Genomic DNA, 21879 nt, shown 5'->3' with positions numbered 1-21879 from the left:
AAGACTAGGTTATGGTTTGTGTAATCTTTATTGTTTTCCACAAATCTTAATGGGTTCTTAGTAATCCAAATTCATAACTAGGAATAGAGTGGGTTGATGGTAAGGAATACAACTAATATAACTCGGAAGAGAGTATTGGTGAGGTAAGGGAAAACGATTATCAACATGTTAGGTAATTAGAATTAACAAGCTAGAAGGATTTGGGTAGGATTAGCGAGGTGAAATCGGTGCCCTAGTGCTTTATCATCCTTGTTTTCATCTTTTACATTATTTACTTGATCTCAATTTATTTTACTTCCTTAATTAGATTTTAGTCATCATAATTCTCTTTTCGTTTAATTTAAATATAATTAGAAATAAATCACTCTAGTATTTAATAGATTAACTTGATCCCTATTGGAACGATACTCTACTTACTACTATATTAATTTGAGCGATATTTTCCACTTGCAATTAATCACATCAGTAAGGTTACTCTGCTTACTGTAAAAAATTCTGATAAATTGATGATGTGACACATATGTAGAGCCTACATGTCCAATAATAACGACTTCAATACAAATATATATGTTTTTAAAATGTTTTCAAAATTGAAAAATGATTTGGAAAAGAAAAAGAAAAATTATAGGTATTTGGATGCGGGGCCTAGGGGTGAGTCTCCGGTGGTGGGCTTAGGAATGGTTTGGTTATGGGGTGTCGCTCAGCTAGGGAAGATGGTGTTTTTTTTTTTTGGTTTAGTGGGGGTTGCACACTCGTTTTGGGGTTCACGACTACCAAAACCAATTTGAGAAGCTACTAACCAACGTTGGTTATCTCTCCCAAGACAGATAAGTTAATATGTTTACTAGTGGCCTGAAAGATACCATCAAAGCCAATTTATTTGCGAGGCTATTGGCTTAGCTAGACTATATGATGCACTAGGGGTGGGCATAGTTTGATTTTCCCATTGAAATCGGAATTTACACACGATTCAATTTGGTTTGATTTTTATAGAAAATGTACAAAAGAACTTAACCAAATCGAACTAATGTGGTTCCAGTTCGGTTTGGTCCAATTGCCGGTTTAGAAAGATAAAATATAAAGATGTGAAGAACTAAGAAATAGGATATATAGAAACATGGAAAGAAGAAAAAAATATATACAATGTATAAAATAAGAGAGAATGAGGTAGAAGAGATAAAATAAGAGAGAAAGATGTGAAGAGATAAATAGGAAGAAAAATAAATAAATAAAATTAGGTCGAAAAGAGAGAGATGGAAGCACAACAAGAACGAATATGGTTCACCGAAAAGAAAAGAAATGGTGCTAGAGTATATAAATCTTACTTTGAGTTACTAATTTTAGTTGTATATTAATTAGGCTTATTAATAATTTTAGATATAAATGAATAAGTAAACTTAACATAACAGGTCTCGGTCGGTTCGATTTATACTGGTTTTTTCAAGATAAAAACCAAAATGGGAATCGATCCAAAGTGACTTGGTTATGTTTTTGAGCATAGGTTGTTTTTTTGGTTCAGCACAGTTTTCTCCCCCTTTTTTAGGACTAGGTTCACCACCAATTCACCCGCTCAAATGCCCACCCATATGAAGCATGAAACTTGTCTCAACATGATGACGATCTTCACACTAACAGACCCACACCTACCATGTCAACCATCCGAGTGAAGCAATTGACAAGGGCCGAGATTAGGGGTGGGCATTTGAACTAGTGAACTAAGCTAAATTGAGTCGAAAAAAAGTTAAGGGATCTAACCTGGGTTTATAAGAAGTTGGGCTACTCCCCCAATTGCCAATTGATTTTAGGGTGGAACCTCAACTTCCTTCAACTATTACATGTCTTTTTTTCACGTGACATTTTGAATGGAAAATTTAATGAAGTTTGGAAAGAAAAAAAAAAAAAAAACTAACCATAGGTGTTACATTGACCATTTTAATATAATTGCTAAACTAATTGAAAAAAATAAACGAGTATGTTGAGTTCGAATAGCATTAAAACGACCGTTAACCTTATTTCTTCCGATGGAAGTTAAGAGTTCTTTTCTTATCTTAAAGAATTTTAATTGATTGCAATTTTGTTCTATTTAATTTAAAGAGAGGTAAAGAAACTTGTAGCTCAAATAGTTAATAGTATTCATCCATGCATTTAGACTTTTTAATATATCGTATTTCCAAGTGTTCACATCATGTCGTGTGAAATTATCTTATACCCAAATCTTACCTGTTAATTTATCATGCTTCGCCAATGAAGAAGGCATCTTATAATTCCATAAAAACTTGTGTCAAACACATTACATAACAAATGCCCAAAAAATTTACCCAACTCTGATGTAGTACAATATGTGGGTATTAGATTAAGCACTTAAACAATAGAACAGAGAAGAATATAAGAGGTTAAAGAGAAGAATTAAAGATCGAAGAGACAACGGGAAAGGGAAGGAATCAGAGAGTTTAAAGTAAGGAAATTTATCATTAATAAAGTTTGCCTTAAAAGATTACAAACTGCTCTATTTATAAAGGCACAACCCTTTTTACTCTAGGAAAAGGAAAAGTAAACTTTGAGAAATAGTAAAGCAAAATAACTAATAAGAGATCCTTCAACAAGAAGGAATCCTTAACTGAATTAATAACTAGTCCAAATAGAATTAGGAAAACCTGCTTAAGCCGGCATATGATGACACCCTCACTCCACCTGCCGACCCCATGCAACAGCTCCTCACTGAATTCTCTGATGTCATACTTGATACCGGATGAACTACCTCCTACGAGAGAGAATCAGCATGCTATTGACCTTGTTCCTGCTTCGCAAATTCCTAATCTTCCCCCTTATCGTATGAATCCGCCTAAGTGAGCAAAATTGAATCAACAAATTGAGGGGTTGCTGGATAAAGGGCTTTATTCATCATAGTTTAAGTCCTCGTGCTGTTCAGATTCTCTTTACCCTAAAAAAGGATGGCTCTTGACGAATACATGTTGATAGTCGCATCGTAAATAAAATTACTATTAAGCATCGTTTTCCCATACTATGACTTGGGGATATGTTGGATGATTTGATTGGTTCCCAATGGTTTTCTAAGATAGATCTTCGCAGTGGCTACCATCAAATCCGCATTCATGAAGGAGATGAATGGAAAACCATGTTTAAAACCCCTGATGGTTTATATGAATGGCTTGTTATGCCCTTTGAAATGTCCAATGCACCTAGCACGTTTATGAGGGTGATGACTCATGCGTTACAGCCTTACATTGATAAATTTCTGGTAGTTTATTTTGATGACAAACTTATATACAGCTGCTCTCATAAGGAACATCTCAAACATCTTAGGACAATATTCTTTACTTCATGACAGGAAAACTAATAATAACTAATCCGAAGAGCATTAGGAAAACTAATCACATGCATTCTGCATCAAACTCTGTATATAATAAAGAAAAACACTAAAGCACATTTCACAAAGTTCCACCCTCAATATTTATGTTATTGTCGTGTCAACCCGTATGAACCTGACCTGATAAGACTCAACTCAACCACTTAACGTCATACATGATTTTGCCACGTCGTCATGGACATCCTATTGCTTGTGTAGAAAATAACAAGTAAAAGAAGTGAAAAGAAATCTTAACTTTTCCTTTGGACCCTTTAGATGTAAATGGATCTAGGAACTAAAAAGGAGTGTAAAATTATTTGTAAATAGCTGTCCCCAGATCCTAACCCCTAAACGATTATACGTTTCTGGACGGTGTGTATAAGATAGAGATGGTGGAATTAAACAGAAAGAAAAAATAAAAGCAGTATAAATCTAAAAAGAACAACATTGATCGTTTCATACAATAAATTACAACACAAAACTCATTGCTGCTCTAACAAATACTGAATAGCAGGAAGTTCAACAGCACAACCAACACCCAAATATGTAATGGACAACCTTACCCATAAGAACACAAGCTCTTGCGGAGCCCAACAGCAGGAGATAAGTGTCCTACTCAAAAAAACAACCTTTTTTTACCTTTCCTTCTCTCACCAGCCTGCAGGAACCAAGAGATGGGTGAAATCTGATGCCAAGGAAGATTTAATGTGCTCAACAACAAAAATACGTACAATGAATTAAATGAATTCCAAACATTGGCACGTATATGATTCTGATGCAGGAGCATCTATTAGACTTCCTAATCTAAGTAGGCTCATCAGCCAATAAGGCTAAGTTTTAGTTATACCAAATTAATAGGTTATTTTATTATTTGTTTTCCTATTCTTACTAGGATTTAGTTCAATTTCCTGTTTTTGTTTCAATTTCCTTTGTCAATTAGAGACTCTTGTATTGAGTTTTTGTTGAATATAATTTCAATTATCTTGGGATTTTGCCCTAGAACTCAATTATCTTCGTTCCAACTTCGATTCTACAACTTTGTCCTTCTAATTTCTGTATTTTGGGTATGTTTGGGTCGCTGGACAGCAGCTTATAGCCGCTGCCCTGCATCAGATTCATATAACAAGTTAAGAAAAGCATAATGTGTGACGCTAAATCGAAATTACAGGAACCAAGTCACTAAACTAACCTTGTTTTCCCTTTTATTTTCCTTCAGTTTCTATAGATGACTCAATACAAAAGAAAGATACTAATTTTCACTTATTTTCTCTAGCTAAAAATGAAATCCGAAAGGGTTGTAATCAAAACTAAATACCAAATATCTCAAACCCTTCTAAGGCCATATGATTACAATTTTACTTATTCAAAGATAAATTATTATCATTTTTTTTGAGGGAATAAAAAGTAAGTTAAAACTATTTATTTTCCCCCACAAGGGTGTGGGTTTACTTCTGTAGTTTGAATCAGGCTAGTATCAAGTAGGTTAATCCTCTTCTTTCATTTCACATGGTTCTTTCTGTTTCAGTTAATAGAAGTTCACTAAACATGGAGAGATTTGGGTCCCCAAAGACATGAAAAATGAAGGTGTGTATCAAACTTGGTTGACTGACCAGACGACAAGTCCGAGGAAAGAAAAGAAGACATCAAAGTGCCTAAACAATATTGTGAACAAGACAACAGGAAGTCTAGTGAGCTATTAAGGAGGGAGAGGAAGCACCACCTGCTAAGTGCATTATAATTGTGCTTGTCTCCCTCACTAAATGCTTCGATTCGAGTCTCCGAGGTCTATGTGATCTTGTGTACCAAACAGAAAGAAAAATAAAAGGCAGAAGCAATTCAAATTATATTCTTGAAAAAACAGTGCGCGGAAAAAATGAGATGAATAGGGATGTGCAATTCTCACTTTGGTTCAAAGACAGAGAAGGGATATCACCATATATTTGTAGTACATTATAGCCTTAAGTAATACATATACAATTTTTAAAAATAAAAAATCAGCTTCTTCTGGCACACAACTGATAAGTTAATCAAGACTCAAAGAATTTGAAATTGTCTCTGAAAAGCTTGTTTCTATCACTACGTACTCCAATTATGCTAAATCCTAGTCCGTCCACTTTTGGCCTCACTGCAATTTTCCTTGTGCTACATAATGCCCTTATCTACATTAGCTTTTCATCTATATCTACATAAGACTTGTAGGGTCAAACACCGCTCTTCCTACATTCTTAGATGTGTTTGCAGAAGCTTTCCCTCTAAATTTACTCGCTTCCAGTGTTTTCAAAGGCGAGGAGTAGGCACCAAGTGTTTTATTATGTCTACCAAGGTGAGCCACGTAAGACTTTCAGGACTCGAATTATTACAAATAAAAATATTATATATATTATATTATATTATATGGGCATTTGAGCAATCATTGAGACGTTATGGAGGCTCAAAATTAGCTGGACAGCTCAAAACTGAAATGCATTAGCATTCCACATAATGGAAAGCACATAACAACAGAGAAGAGAATAAGTATAGAGGCTGGGAGATCAAAATTACATCAGAGAACAGAGTAGGAGGTGTGGGGCTAATGTTGGGAGGAAAGGGAGCATAGAAGAAGAGAAGAAGAAAAGGAGCTACTCAGAGGTTGTGAGGATGCGAGGTGGGGGCCGAAGATGGATAGAGTACATGGGTGGGATGACATAAAAAGGGGCCGTGGGAGGTTTGGGTGAGGTGCCTATAAGAGTCGTATACAATTTTAGCCATTTAACTTCAAAGGTAACCTTCTATCAAACAAAACTCGAGTTGCACTTCTCCACATCCACCTCAAGCTCACCGGCATTTTGTGCTATTGACTCAAAATTTTGAAAATGAGCTGGCCTCATTTGATTAAAGATAAAAGTATACTAAGAGATAAGAGAGGAAGGATAACGTAGTAGTTAAGTTTCAGGAATATCACTACTTGTGTGCAGCTACATGTTTTCGCTTCTAAGTTTTAATTCACCTCTTCTTTAGCCTTTCTGGTATCTCAATCTTTCTTGTTAATGTGCCTCCCATGCTTGATTATACATTGTTGGTCCACTCCTTAACAGCTCAAGCTTTTAGGGCCAGTGGTATCTAACAAGCTACTGTTAAATGTCATGTCCTCCACATATTACACTTTTCTAGTCTCGCACTAGATTTTCTCCTATAAACATATATGTAAATACTTGCTCTATGTCTGGTCCCTATAAGTACGTATGACAAAATTAGATGCCCAAACAAAACCTTCAAAGATCATAGTTCCATGTTATATAAACTAAGAGAGATTATGGCCAGAGATTAAAGTGTTATACCCTTAGGATAAATAATCTCAACGTGAGCACAATTGTATCTCTAGAACTGCAAAAAGGAGAGGAAAAAATAAAAAGAGATATATCAGGAGAGGAAAGAAACAAAATAGTTAAACAACATAGGAATGAATAAAACCTTCCAAATATAATCACATCAAATCGTTTGGAACCAATATTTTGCTAAACAAGGACATACAAAGTAGCCATATAAGAAATAAAGATATAAAAGTTAGAACCATGGCATCTACAACTAAGAATTGGCAGTGCATGGCAAATATGACTATCTCACCAGCAGAACTAGTACAATGACAGTAGAACTAAATCATATGTACTACTCGGGATCAGTTACATTCTTTGATACAGTGGATTAACTGAAATCTGGGACAGAATCTATAACTAGTGATGTTGATGTTCAATAAATAAGAAACCCAAAAAAAAAAAAAAAACAATATTCTTGCATAAAAATTTGAATTATATGAAAAGGCTTTACCATAATGATATATGCATGAACAAATAAGTAGTCTAATCAAGAAACATGCAGATAAGATTTAGTAAAGAAATCAAAAGCCCTTGCAACTCAAACACACTCCAGTTCTTCGTGATACAGAAGTTGACATGGAAGACAATGGCAGCAGCGTGGGCATGGGTTTGGGTTAATTTGATTTGGGCTCTAACCGAAGAGGGATAGAGAATTGCAGTATCGTATCTAAAAAAGAACAGTATTGCTGCTTCAGAGGGGCTTCAGATTCAAAAGGGATTGGCGTAGGGGAGGAGAGAACCCTGGAAGGAAATGATTTAGAGGATTTGCAGGCAAGTGAGAAACAGGAACTCTTGGAACTGTTTTCAAGAGTTAGATAAACAAGGATTAGACGGCAGTTTTGATGAAGATGGGTCACAACTAGGGGACCTTTTGAGGGCTCAGATATGCTGGAAGAGGATTTGGACAAAGAACATGAATAATATTAAGAGCCACTGGAAGATGAAGGATTCATGCTCAGCCTAGGGGATTCCTTCCGTCTAGCAGAGGGTGAGCCTGAAGAGTCAGAACAGGTAGTTTCTCACCATGACTCTTGTCTAACCAACCACCAAGGTTTTGTGGTTGCACCTGAGGGCTCTAGTGGAAAGAAAGAAAGTGGGTATTTTCCTCGTGCTGAGGGAGGGGATTTGTCTAGTTCAGCATCCTTGTTGAACTCTTCTAATCTAAGTCCAGGAAAGAGTCTGTCAAAGGTGCAAAGAAATGCAGATTCTTAGATTTTGGGGTCACAGCCACTTCCTATAGAGCAACATCAATCTACCAAAGATTACTCCGTTGGAGGGAATTTAAAGTCTCCAGTGGAGTTCTTGGAATAGAAGAGGGGTTCAGATGGATTTCTGAAATAGGAAATGGAGGCAGAGGAGATGGTGGAGAATTTGGGGGATGTTCTGACTAGTTTGAATCTGGGGGGATATTGTGGAAGCAGGTCAGGGGAAAGTGAGAAAGTCCAATGAAGATTGTTAGCTGGAACGTTGGAGGTTTAGGGGATGCGACCAAGTGAAGGGTGATAAAAGGAGTACTTCTCAACTGTGGTGCAGATTTAGTAATTTTGCAAGAGACTAAAGGGTGGTAATTGATAAGATAGTGAGTAGTATTTTGGGGGAAGGCACAAGGATTGGGTGTTTGTGGCATCTTGTGGAAGCAGGTCAGGGGGGATATTGATTAGTGGAACACTAAGGTGGTCGCGGTCAGGAATCTGTTGTGGGAGAATTTTCTTGTTCGATTAAAATTGTGGAAGAGATTGGTGGCTGACAGGTTTACGAGTCAAACAAATCTAGATGGAGGAGATTTTCTTGGGAGGAGTTGGCGCCTTTATCTGGGCTGTGGATCAAGATGGTGTATAGTATAGGCGAAGATTTTAATATTACTAGGTTTGCTTCCAAAATGTCAAATGGTGATAGGGTAACAAGAAGCATGAGGGCATTTAATGATTTTATAAGCAAACAAATTTGAGGGATCATGAACTTCATAATGCAGGTTTTACGTGGTCTATTTTCTTTGGATTGGGAGGAGCTCTCTCCTCATGCAAGGCAAGCTGCACTTACTTACTAGATTGACTTTGGATCATTGTCCAACCATGTTGGGAAATCGTGTCTCAACAACCCAAAGAAAAATGAGGATTAGGGTTGGGTAATTTAGCAAAAAGGAATGAGGCTTTGCTTGGGAAGCGGCTTTCAAGATTCCAGACAAAGAAAAATTCCCTTTGCTAGGCTGTAATCACAAGTATGGTTCTAACTTCTAGGGAGTTATCTTTTTCTATCATTTGTCAGATTGGAAATCATCTGTTTTGTAGCTCTTTGGAATTATCTTTTTGTTTCGGTGTTTTCCCTAGGATTGAAGTGGTAATGCAGTTTGCACGTTTAGTTTCCTTTTTGAAGTGGACTTCTTGGTCAGATCTGTTATACTGTTTTATTTATTTTTTATTTATAAAGATTCACATTCTTATAAAAAGAAAATTGCATCTTAATTACTTGATGCATGATTAACTCTTTCAGATTCTTTTTTCCCTTTCAATATTCCATAATTCAGCTCTTTAAATTACTTATACAATCAGATTAAACCACTTGAAGCATAAGTTTTCTTGTGGAGAATAATAAGCTAACAATGCATGTAGATGTACTAGGAAAAAAAAAGAAGATAAAATCATTTTGATAGTTGCAATTGTCTACTTGATTAAAATAAACTAGCTATTCATTTTCCAGTTGGCAGTAGAGAGTGGGTTTTATATGCAAATAACTCCCAGTACTGAGGAGCCAGTCAAACACGATAATAAAAAAAATATATCCAACATATAATTTGTACGCACAACTACCAAACACTAAATAAGAGTTCATGATTGGTATATCCTGATCTGGTTGTTTCAAAGGAATGCATTAAAATGTTTCAAATGTTTATGTTCACACAAAACAAAAATTTCGGACTTTTATCTTTTTCCTGTTTCTTTTCTGTTTATATGGAAACATTTTTTGCTTACCAGCTAATATCAGTCGAGCTATCATCTGTTTTTAAAATATGCTCACCCCCGCCAGGATTAGATATTATGAGTTCTGTAGGACTTCCATATGGAATTGTTACCTGACAAAATAAGAAAAGAAGTCAAATAAGACAGGAACTACATACAACATAATCATGAAGAAACATAGATCTGAAAATACTAGTACTTACTGGGTCAGAAACATTATTAGCCGTAAAACAAATACAAAATTTGATTCCCCCTTAATAAAAGCATCAGAAGAGTTTCAACATATCCCAATACCTTATTCAATCTACGATCCAATGGACCAATGCTAAGCAAGAAGCCTATAAACACTGAATAAGAATAATAACCTGAAGTGTGAAATCTAAACCACTCATGTACTTTAAAAGAAGCATTTCAGATTTTCTCAAAAGAACTAGAATCATATATAAACCAATGTAGGTATATTCACTTCTTGCCAGACAACAGTAATAAAGAGAGTCGTACCGCAGTTTCACATTTACAATTAGGGACACAAGTCATGTTGAATTCATCCAGGTTTTAATTGGGCTTCTAACAAAGCATGAATCTGGAAAAACCTTTATATGCTACATTCAATTGAACAAAGCTAGAACTACACTTGAGCTTACTTAATCATGGAATAAATAAATAAGGAAAAAATGAAAAGTAAGTCTATCAATCAATTCAGCACCGTTTACTCACATTCCTACAAGGTTTATAACATCTACTCATTTCCAAAACTACTGCAATTTAAGCTGGCCAAGCCTCACCAATCCATGCAGAATAACAAAAAGGTTAATAAGTAAGAAATCATACAAGTGTTGTTGGCGAAAACTTTTCCGTAAGTACAACACCACTAGTTTCACTACACTTAATACTATAAGCTTCCCTCTTAATAGCCAACGTAGCCGGTTCCCATATATCAAGATATCCAGTCTGTAAAATGAAAAGGTACTTTCAATAGAAGAAACAATAATCTATCTTTAAACACTTGCTAAATGAATAATAAGTACACTAAGTACAAATGTAGGGATTTTTCATGTACAAACATACCGACAGATAAATTTTAAATGAAGCATGACCACTACCGAGAATCTTCTCTATGTGACTTTGCATTTCAGGATCTGTGAATAAAGAGAAAAGAATAGTGACATCCATGGAATTTGAATGGCTTGATATTTACAAAATACCTGAGTCATCTTACTTACCGCAAGTTATCTTTTTGTGCTCATTGGCAAAAACCTTCACAAGCTCTCCCTACAAAAAAAACCAAGTTAATGAACAAACAAGGATTAGATTTTGTGATTGTACTTCCCCTTTTTAATCAATATAAGCATTAAGTTTTCTATCCAAAACAAAAAAAAAAAAAAAAAAAAAAACAAGAAGAAGAAATTAACGTATGAACAAGATTAACACCCAGATGCAACTGAAAAAGATGGGAGCGCTCAGAACCACCCAATCCAAACAAAAAACCAAGATTAAACCATTCAAAATTTGAGACGTGAAAGAAGATTCGCTAGCATTTTTTCACAGAACAGACCAAAGAGGAGACAATGAAGTGTAGGCTGCCTCTGTTGAATCTCACAGGTATGGAGTTTGCCATGGGCCACCACCCAGACAAGTAACTGGACTTTGAAAATGAACTAAGGACCAAGTGTAGGATGGTTTTGGTTATCAAGAAAGACATAGAACAGGATTTACAAGAAACGACCTGGAACAACTCTCTCGTAAGCACAGGAAGGATGCACAGTGAGGTTACTAATACAAGAAAATAATTCAGAAAAACATATCAAACTCTCTATCACGAAGATTTCTCTTAAAGATAATTGGTGACCTGGAACGCCCTTCGCTTGGGAGGAGGTGCAGTATATAAATAGACGGGCCACCCTTTCCTTGTAAGTTTTGCTTTCAAGGATGAGTTCTACCCGTGGGTTTAACATGGTAAACAAGCAACTGCACTGCAGGGGTGGGTTGGGTTCATATCTCCTATCCTATGTGGAGATAACTTCATATACAAAATGCGGTGCAGCCCAAATGGTGGGTTACCTCCTTCAATTTAAAAGCAGGGGGCCTCGAAACTCCCCACACCCCACCCTTATGCTGTGTGCAAATTTTTTTGCGGCAAGCTGGCACACGTTGTGAATGCCAGTACAAATTCTATGAGAGGGTTAAAATGTATCCCAAAAATTCCATCCCCTATAATTAAGGGATTGTCTTAGGACCTTAGGTAATTAAAAAAGACCTTTAAAAAAAGAAAACAGAAAATCTATCTAGGGATTGCACTCATCTCATTTAAAAGTGACTGGTTTTGCACTACAAGAAACTCAACTTAGAACTTACTGTTCATTTTCTTATAGATATATCGGACCTTATAACAAGTAGAGCCATGGTTAGTAGCGACAACAATGAACTAGCATTTGTATATTATTTTAGCTACAGATAATGGTAGCTACCACATAATGCTAGCATAAATTCCTGTATTAGAGTTGGGCCTCCCACATACTAACACTGTTTTCCTAAATATTTGACATCTGACATGCAGAAGACGAAGGAAGAATTACTGACCAACCATGTGTAGCAATTACTCTCTGAGCTTTCCGAAATGTTTGGCACATCTAAGGTGCCTAATAAAAAATATCATTCTGGAAAGATACCTTATAAGTTATAGCCAATTACTGTATAGGCACAAAGTTTGAACATCAAACTAATTAGACAACTCATGCATTTCATTGCGTTCAAGCCTCACTTGTACTGAACATTCGGAAAACCTTGCCCCCATCCCCCAAAAAGAGAGAGAGAGAGAGAGAGAGAGAGAGAGAGAGAGAGAGAGAGAGAGAGAGAGAGAGAGAGAGAGAGAGAGGGAGAGAGAGAGAGAGAGCGAGAGAGAAATCAATATTGAGACAAAATAAGTCAGCCACACATGTAACTACAATTAAGAAAGTACCTTTCGCTTCCTGTTATCCAGAGGTTGGACTTCAATAGCAAGGTATGTCTCAACATCATCAGCAGTAACAAGATAGTTTGGTTGCTTTGCTCCTATTATCAGAAACTCGGCAAGCCTCAGAATTGACATGATAAAAGGATGCAAAAAATTTATTAAAAAAAAAATCCAACATCGAACATAAAAGGAAAAGATCAGTACCATCAATGTAATAAACAGATCCATCTTCCCGATGGCGTACCCACTGGAAGTGCAGTAAAAATATATATGATTACAAATTTGTATGTGTCTCTAACAAAAAGTCTGAAAATGATTAGGTTTTACATGTGTTAGTGGGTGTTGGAGGGGGCTGAGGAAAAGTTATATTCAAAATCACACCTCAAAATTGCAACTGGTTGTTCCATTAATAGAGTATCCACATGCTTGAAGTTCCCGTCCAGGAAAAGCTTCGCCTGAAATTTGTAGGCCATCTATAGCTGGTAACGGATCATCATCTGCAGCTGCATATTGCAATATACCAGATTTTAAAAGTGACAAGACTCAATAATAAGACCAATAAACAAAGTGCAAAATAGATAATGACCCTCTGAAAATGAAGAAGAAGGTTCTTCAAGCACTGGTGGTAGATAATGGGCATACGAGGAGCTGGGATCATCAAGCGCTGTTGTGTAAGGAGCATTTCCTGAATTCCAATTGGCTGACGTTTCTCTCTCATTATGGTTTCCTTCTGGATCTTGATAATCACTCTCTGAGTTCCTGACAGGATCACGAAATGTGACCTGTTTATTGGTGGTTTCTTCACTGTATCGAGTTACTTGTGCATCACCCTGAGTAACAGCAAGTTGAGTAGGTACATCTTGGGCTGCAGAAGTCCTAGTAAACAACTGAAACACTTGAGCAAGAGACTGCATATAAATTCATAGAAATACACATATATTCCCTGGCTTCCTGATTACCACTAACAATCTGTAAATAAAAAGGAGTACAAAACTTTAAACTCATGCTTCAATAATGGAAATAAATTTGGTCTGAATCTGTGAAGACAAATTATGTAAGAAAATCCTAAAGCATCCAATCATATTAAATTTGGGATTTAGGGCATGTTTTGTCTTTTGGAAAATACACTATTCGGAACAGATATGAAATTTATGCTGCTGGTTGGCCCTGTAAACTTCATAAATGGGCTGTTGAAGTTGAAGTTGAAGCGTTAAATGGCCTTGTTACTCATTTACACTCTAAATATCCAATGGCTTATAAAAAAAAAATTAAAAATTAAAATCCATTGTCTGTTGATTGACGGCATGACTTATCAATCATTTATTGCTGGACATGAACTGGGTATAAATGTAGCAATATATATCTCTCAGCTTGACGTATATCGTTGGCCCATTCCCTAACATCTGAAGCATTCAGGGACTATTGGTATGTGATTATCTAATATGATATCAAAGCTCTGATTCCATGAGGTCCTGAGTTCAAAACCTCTAGCACGCATTCCTCACTAGGTTGTTGATCTGCAAGGTGCAGGGTGGCACTCTACCTATATGTTTTCTCTATGTTTGCATTTGCTTGCCTTTCCATGTTCAGGATGGGCTGCACATGAGGCCCCATCCAGTTTGGGATTTAGTGGTTCTCTAACAAGCCAAAAACAGTAAATGAGCTTCACTAACTTCGCCTTCCTCACATCGCTTTCACCAACTAGAAAGTTTGTTATAAGCTTCTTCATTCTTCATATCACTTGTGGTCATGATTCATAAATTCCAAATTGTTCATAGTTTAGAAAGAACTGTTATAACAAGACCACACTAGTTTCAATAAAAATAAAAAATATATATAGGCACTTAGGCACAACAGTTTCAAAGTGAAAAAATGGATATTGTAACAACTGGCACCAATAAGGACCTAACCAATAGACAAACTAAAGACCTATGAGCATTGGTGAACAAGGGTAAATTATGATTTCAAAAAAAGATGCTTTATGATTCACTCTAACTCAGTAGCATTTTGGTCAATTATATCCATGTATGACCATTCAACATTCAAATCCAATGAAATCAGAACCCACCAACAAATTCAGATGGTTGTAAGAAGCAGTCTCCATTTGACCAGGCTCACCTGCTTTCTATAGGTGAATACCTCCCCAGGCCATTGGCTTTCATGTTATTTGTGACAACACCACCCAAACCACTCTGATGGCGACCCAATAGATCCCACTCTGTGGTTGTCTGAGCATCAGAAGTAGAAACTGGTACTGTTTCATGGGAATATATTGGCTGCGGAACCAGTTCTAGCCCATTTTTGTTCTGATAAAAAGCACAATAGAGATGAAAATCTTTTACAGGACATTAAGAGGAAGAACTAGAGAAATAAACATACTGAAGTAGCCAATGCTGCACCAATGGAGTGAGACGGTGACTGCGGGGCAATGTTAGAGTGATTTGAATCTGAGCGCCAAGGTCCTAATTGGTACTGTGACTCCTTTAATTTTGTCTGTTATCAAGGAAAGGATGTAATCAAATAATTCAATTCTGGTGAAAAAATTATGCACTGCTCAAAGACATCTCAAAGCACTATAAGTGGAGGTTAAAGTACTATAAGTGGAGGTTAACTTAAAAAAATTCGCCAGATCAGGTGAAGTTTTTAGCACTCTGAAGTTTGCATTACATACCTCAGTAAGAAGGAGCTTTTCTTGCAAATGTTTAAATAGAACCTGCAAGAAAGCAGAAGATGCAGGGACTATAAAGTAACTTCATTTCATGAGAAGTCTTAGTCTAGCACACAAAACACTGACAGATATCTTCTCTAAACATAATTCAATCTCCTAGGTTGGACAACTTCTAGTAGCACTGTACACTATGCTGCTGCTAGTGATGGAAAAGAGAACGGAATTACAAACACTTAAAAAGTTTTAAACAGAATGGTTGCTAAAGGGGAATACCAAGAGAACAAGAACCTTCATAGGAATTGCAAAAATTAAGATGAGCAAATCAGGGGAAACAGCAATTGTCACCATGAAAATGATTTTTAAATAGAAATAAAAAATTGAGCATGGTATACCTTTCAGGGATCTAGCTCCTCTGCTAGTCTTGGTATTGCTTGACTTTTAATTTGAGCATTGCCTTACAAATCCATGGGTTATCCTGTATCTTTGAGTATTATTACTGACCCTAAACAATACAAGAGAATCCTTGGATTTGTAATAAGGCTAGGATCAAGGGGTAAGCAATGCCAAATCAAGCAAGGAACCACTCCACCTTCCAAATGCTTAGTGAAATCCCAAATAAACATAACCGTCATTTAAATCCAAGCCAACTTTACCTAAGATCGGAGTGACTCATCTAAGTTGGCATTGTATTGAGTCAATTTAGGAAATGTTAGGAATATAAGCCTATTCATCGTACACAAGTAAGACACAATAGGAAAAGAAAACAAAACCCACAAGAAAATTCGCACACAAAAGGCACAATGAGTTATGTGGTTTACAAGTAATTGAGCTATGTCCACAGGATTTGATGGGAGGGAGTGGCAGAAGACCAAAAATGAACTGATAAGTAAGCAACTTCTGTCAGAAGCATAAAATGGACTGGGTTTTTGGTATGGAAGGAAAATTTGAAAAGAAGAAAAAAGGTACATGCAAAGAATCTAACAGGAAAGAAGCAACCTTGTTTTTTTTCTTCCTGAAATTTGTAATGGTACTACACAACATGGACAATAGAAAGGCTTTTGTCTGGCAAGCTAAGCTATACTTCCTGCACATTAGGAACTACATGTATGGTTCATTACCCACTATGCCGTAATCCCCACCCAAAGGCATTACATGGTTCCACCCAAGTGGGCACCACCATTGCCAAAAGGGACCAAAGACGATCTCAGAGTTATACTCTGCCAATTTTGACATTTTAATTGTAGTTTTGAGAGAGAGAGAGAAGGGTTGAGTAGTGAAACGACGAGTTACTTTTTTTTTGGGTTTGGAAAGAGATTACAAAAATTAACTATTAATTTTTTAAAGAAATAATCCATGTAACAAAGAATCTTAACTTCGGAAGAGTTTTAGTCTAATGGTTTAAAATTTGTGTCAGAAAATAGGACTGGTGAACCTGACCCATATATACATAACATTTCTTATATAAAAGAGACAATTTATTGCTAGCAAACAATATAATAACAAAGTACAAGAGTAGTGGAGAAGAGGACCACTTCAGAAAAGCCAGACGAAAAGAAAATAACAAGCTCAACCAAAACAAAAGGACCCTCCCAAAGACAGCAACTAACAACAGCAGCTTGCCAATCTAGCCAAATATTTGAGAATAAACCCTTAAACTCTGGTGACAGATGACCAAAGCGCTGAAAAAACCTGAACTTGTTACCATGACTCCTCAATCCCCACACCACATAATCTTAGAGACCCTATCTCTCCAGCCAAACCACCCGAAGAGAATGGTCAGCAAGTAATTAGTCTCCTCCTTTGAACCATATCAAAAATATTCATCTTATGGTGAGCCACTAACCATGATAGCATCTTCACCTTGGTGGGACCTGTAGCTTTCCAATTCATACTGTAGGGATGGAACAACGACTCAATACCTAAATTACTTAGTTAACAGGTAACCACACTTGCTGTAACTCCCTGTGATTTCTAGGCACCACTTTCTTGAATCAACCCTCAAAGAGCGGACACGAACATTTTTAAAGTAAAGACAACAAAGAAGATAGTTATGCCATCTCAGCCACACTCAAGTTCCTCCTAAAACCAAAATCCAGTTCCACAAAAGTTAGAGTCAGCAATGCTAGGAATAACTCTATTACGGATACTGGACAGTTTGTAAAGCCTGGGAAACAGAATGTTTAGAAAAAATTCACCCACTCAAACATGTTCCCAAAACTTAATTATATCCCCATTTCTCACAACAAACTGACAGCAACTCAATAATGGAGAATACCTGTGGGAAACATATTTCCACAAACTATAACTTGAACCTCTCACAACTGTCTTAGAATTCCACCCTTTTTCCTTAAGCCCATATTTGTTTTGAATCACAGCCATACGGATTCATTTTCAAGTGGGAACCTCCACAGCCATTTGTGAAGTTTCTAATTCCCACACCTCTCCTTCTTGGCTATTCTAAGCCACCTCCCACTCAATAAGCCAATTAGATCCTTTGTCCATAGAATAAAGTATCTAGGCACACCTATTTCTTCATATTCCTATTTCGACTGCCTTCCCCGATTCCTGCCCATATCTTGTATTCCATTAATGCAAATTGTTTTTATTTCTTCCACGTTGAATTAGTTTTAATTGAGGATAATACTCATAACATCCTTCCCTGTTTAATGTACTCTTTTTTTGTATATAAAGTTTACCACATACCATAAAGGTATGCAATTTTTTTAAAAAAATGGAAAAAGATACTTTTGCACATTATATTTTAACATTCAAAGTCACGTGTCAGCGGCACACATTGCTTTCATCTTACATGTCAAACTTCTTCATGGATATACTATTATATCAATCGTACACGTTTAATTGATCCATTACAACTGCTTTAGGGTTTCTAGAAGTGTCATCGACAATTTTCCTTCTTTAAAGGAAATTTATGTTGTTTCCATACTCAATACAAACATTCTTCCTATATAATCCACCAATACCAACATTTTTAACCTTGGTTTTCTAAAGAAGGCTTAAAATAAAATTCCACAAGCTATAGGAGTAAAAACCTAGTTAAATCAGGAAGAGAGTAATATTTCACAAACTCTCAAGCAAGTGATAGAGTAATAAAGCTGACCTGCTCTAAACATACACATATCTATTCTAGACATAACACAACTAAAGGTCATTTGAGCTGACCTTGACATTGCTAACAATTGATTGGGCATCGGGAACTGGTGGCTGCAAGGAGTACTCTGCAAGAAGAGGCAGCAAAGATGAAACAAATGTTGATCTCTCTTGCTGTGCATCCTGACAGAAGCAAACGAAAAATTATTCTTTCAACTCAGTTATGAAACAAGACAACTGACAACTTATACATTTTTTTCATGACATTATTATCGGTGTAAAAGAGAAACAGGGGAGAAAAGGCAAAGCACCTGTAATGCATATGTGAGGCGTATGTTTTCCTCGATAATGTCTTGTCTATAAGATAGAGCTTTTGATGCAGCATCGACAAGATCTTGTTGCTGCTGATCAAAGGCCTAGTAGCATGAAGAAAACAGAATAATATAGAGATTACTTGGAGGGGAGAGATAGAGAGACAAGGGTTGGGTGTAGAAGTTTAATAAGGAATAAACGAGAAATTCTGCCTACCAGACGCATATAAGCAATACGCTTCTCCAGAACATATTTTTCATTGCGTATTTGTGCTTCCTATCATCATACTAGTCATTAGTCACTTCAATCAACAAGGAATACAATTGGCATATAAGCAGCCATTGTGAAGATTGGAAGTGCAATGTGAATGATTTAAGCATACCTTTATTGAATAATTAGCAAGATGTTTCCGTAATTGCATAATCTCTTCTTCATGTTCATGAATCTTAACACTCAGATCCTAATAAATGCAAATTTTGGTCCATGAGAAATACCTTAAAATAATAATAAAGAGAAAACTAACATCTAGTATATGTATATGCAATACCTGTTTCCAGAGGCTGCTAGGAGTATTTAATTCAGCCATTGGCATCAGTCCTTGCCCAGAAAAATTGAACCGTGGATCATATTCTCCTACCGTGTTAAACCTAAGACGAACAAAAAAATTTCATCTGCATTTGTTCAGATACTTTACTAACACTGCTTTTAAGAATGAGATTAGTAAGGGAACCTCATTCTCTGCATTTGAAGTAAAATACCTTCCTGGAGAAAATGATGTGGTAGATGGCGAAGACAAGTGAGACGAGCCAGCATTATCTGTAGGCAGTTTCATGGTTCCATTGATTGTGCCATTGTTGGATTGAGTTTCAGCATGACTTTGTATTGGGGCATCTGTAGTTGGGTTTTGACTCTCTTGGTGGAGAACTACATAAGTGTTTCTTACACTCTTAATTCTATTGTCTTGACCATCCACAGTGGGAACTGGTTGATGAGCTTGAAAAGATGTTTGGAGACCCTCGGACCAAGGATCAACTGAAGGCGACCTTTGGGCCATTGATTCATCTAGTTTCTGCCCATAATAAGTAAGAAGGCAAACAATTACATGAAGAGGGCATACAAGACTGGTCCGGTCCATTTCGAAGAAGAAGAGGCATCAATCAACACTTGAACAAGTTAGGGTTGTAATCCAATACAAGGAATGAGTTACAACACAACCCCCACTAACCCCCCAACAACAAAATAAATAAAGTTGAATGCGGTTAATAAGACAAGAGAGTAGAGTAGCAAACCTCACAACCTAACAAAAATGTATCAACAATTCTGAATATTGTCATATATTATGATTATTGAAGGAAGTTGTTGCAGAAATGAATGGAAAATGAGCGGAGCGCCCTTACAAATCTGTCGAGCTCAAGAATCTTGTGCTGAAGTTCAGTCCTCAGTCGGAGATTCTCTTCGACTTGTTGCTTGATGGTGGCTTCCGCAGCTTCCACGGCTTTCATGACCTGAAACAAGCTGCTGTCGTCTTGGTGGTTGTGGTTGGCGTTTGAGGAACGAATAGTATCAGCAGCGTTCGAAATCGCCAACCCTGAGAATTTCTCCGCAAATTTCCCATCATAACCATTCTCCATCATTTCTCGCTCTGCCTCTGTGTCTGTATAGGGCTTTTTGCTCTCTTTCACTTCATTTCATTTGATTTCGCTCTTCACTGCAACTGCTCCCTACTGCCCTACTGCCTACTTGAGAAGAAGCTTCCTGCTGCCTGATTTAGTATCAACTAGTGGTTCTAGCCATGAATTCATTCATTTATTAAATACAAAGAGGCAGATGAGATCAAATATCATGGTTTATTTTGCCTTCTTTCTCTTCTGTGGAGTTCACAAAGGACTGAGAAATTTGGAACGAGCGAGAGACAGAGAGGGAGAGATGCCCGGTAGGAGAAGAAAAATAAACTCAAGTTTTTGGGATATTTTTGGAAGAGTAATACACTTACCACATTTTTATTCCACATGTTTATAATATATGACGTGGCATATCAATATTATATGTCACATCAATTAAATCATAAAGTATATTTTAATTAAGACAATTAGAAAAATAAATACTTAAATAAATCATAAAATAAAATAAAATATTAAATAATTTTAATAGATATGGCTGTCCACCTCAACTGCCACATAAGATAGTATATATATGTAATATACAAATGTGGTAAGAGTAGCATTATTCTTTTTGGAATGGCCTAATAGAACTAGACGGAATGATTTTTGGGAAATTAATTCCCCGCTCCACTAAAAAAATGTTCAAATAGTTGTAAATGCATGAGTTAGTGGATAACTATAGGCCTGTAAATAGAGTTCGGGTTCGATGGGCTAGCCCGACATAAGACTTGTGCTCAATTAGCTTATATATATTACCACTCGGATCAGGTGAGAACGATAAAATGAGAACATTATATGAGAATCAATCTCAGCCATCCAAAGTCATCTGAACAGCTGAAGAGAAAAAGTAAGCTTACAATACAAATGGGTATGTTATACTTTCCTCTTAGCCAACGTGTCATGTCACACCTTTTCCAACCCCGCACAATTCCCCCACCTTTGAATTCATTTTTTTTCAAACTCCCTCTTGTTCATCTCAAAAAGATTCTCCTCTCTCAATACAATCTCCTATTTTCTTTGGTCAAAATCAATACGTTTCTCTCGAATTCCCTCTCTCTTTGATATTAAAGTTTCCATTTTCTATTGCATTCACTTAATGTTTAATTTTTGTTTAGAATTTTAGGGCTTTGATTTTCTGGGTAAGACTACTCTTTCTCGGTACTAGTTGTTGAAACATAGTAACTCTATATAAAGGTTTGCACCTCTTTAAATATTTTTTCCTTTTTCCAAAATTTGGCTTTTTTTTCTCTATTGTTTATGGTAATTTGTTGAAGTGTAGATTCACAGCTGTTACTTCTTCCTTGTTAATCTGCATCATAGATCCCTCAAGATTGTAGCTGCTACTTTGCTTATTCTACTTCTTGCTTGTCTTTTCTTAAAATTTCAGGAACATTTATCTGTTTGCTTTGACCCTTATTGTCATCCTGCTTTGCCTATCTAGTGGTGTGAATGTAGGGCATCATTTAGTAATTTAATGGGGCTTGGAAAATGACAAGACCC

The 21879-nt window shown here is 36.5% G+C and overlaps 1 protein-coding gene across 4 annotated transcripts; it reads right to left on the bottom strand.

Annotated features, from left to right (window-relative positions):
• On the bottom strand, positions 2447 to 20687 carry LOC18781329. Of its 4 annotated transcripts, none has more exons than XR_002271146.1 (21): positions 20116 to 20687; positions 19477 to 19787; positions 19266 to 19365; positions 19101 to 19178; positions 18935 to 18994; positions 18718 to 18822; positions 18479 to 18589; positions 15302 to 15343; positions 15010 to 15123; positions 14749 to 14936; positions 13217 to 13506; positions 13012 to 13133; positions 12835 to 12877; positions 12637 to 12728; positions 10901 to 10949; positions 10746 to 10816; positions 10509 to 10628; positions 9690 to 9790; positions 6685 to 6730; positions 3931 to 4025; positions 2447 to 2842 (listed from the first exon to the last, which is right to left on the bottom strand). XR_002271146.1 is itself a non-coding variant. In XM_020561760.1 (20 exons), the coding sequence occupies exons 1-20, from the start codon at positions 20350 to 20352 to the stop codon at positions 3984 to 3986; spliced, it is 2322 nt and encodes a 773-aa protein (XP_020417349.1). In that variant the 5' UTR covers positions 20353 to 20687; the 3' UTR covers positions 3768 to 3983. The 4 variants fall into 4 exon arrangements, 2 of the variants coding, with proteins under 2 accessions (XP_020417349.1, XP_020417350.1); XR_002271147.1 differs by lacking the exon at positions 2447 to 2842 and adding an exon at positions 5088 to 5161 and having other exon boundaries at positions 3768 to 4025; XM_020561760.1 differs by lacking the exon at positions 2447 to 2842 and having other exon boundaries at positions 3768 to 4025.

This window comes from Prunus persica, chromosome G4 (genome assembly GCF_000346465.2).
Source record: "Prunus persica cultivar Lovell chromosome G4, Prunus_persica_NCBIv2, whole genome shotgun sequence".
Taxonomy (NCBI): Eukaryota; Viridiplantae; Streptophyta; class Magnoliopsida; order Rosales; family Rosaceae; genus Prunus; species Prunus persica.
Note: the sequence above shows the minus strand (reverse complement) of the source record. Positions and strands in the feature narration are given on the sequence as shown.

Excerpts from the sequence above, each read along its gene's own strand:
- LOC18781329 (XM_020561760.1), bottom strand. The coding sequence starts at position 20,352 with ATGATGGAGAATGGTTATGATGGGAAATTTGCGGAGAAATTCTCAGGG. Across the intron at positions 18,590-18,717 it reads GCCTCACATATGCATTACAG|GATGCACAGCAAGAGAGATC; the intron begins GTGCTTTGCCTT and ends TGCTTCTGTCAG. Across the intron at positions 15,344-18,478 it reads CAATTGTTAGCAATGTCAAG|GTTCTATTTAAACATTTGCA; the intron begins GTCAGCTCAAAT and ends GCTTTCTTGCAG.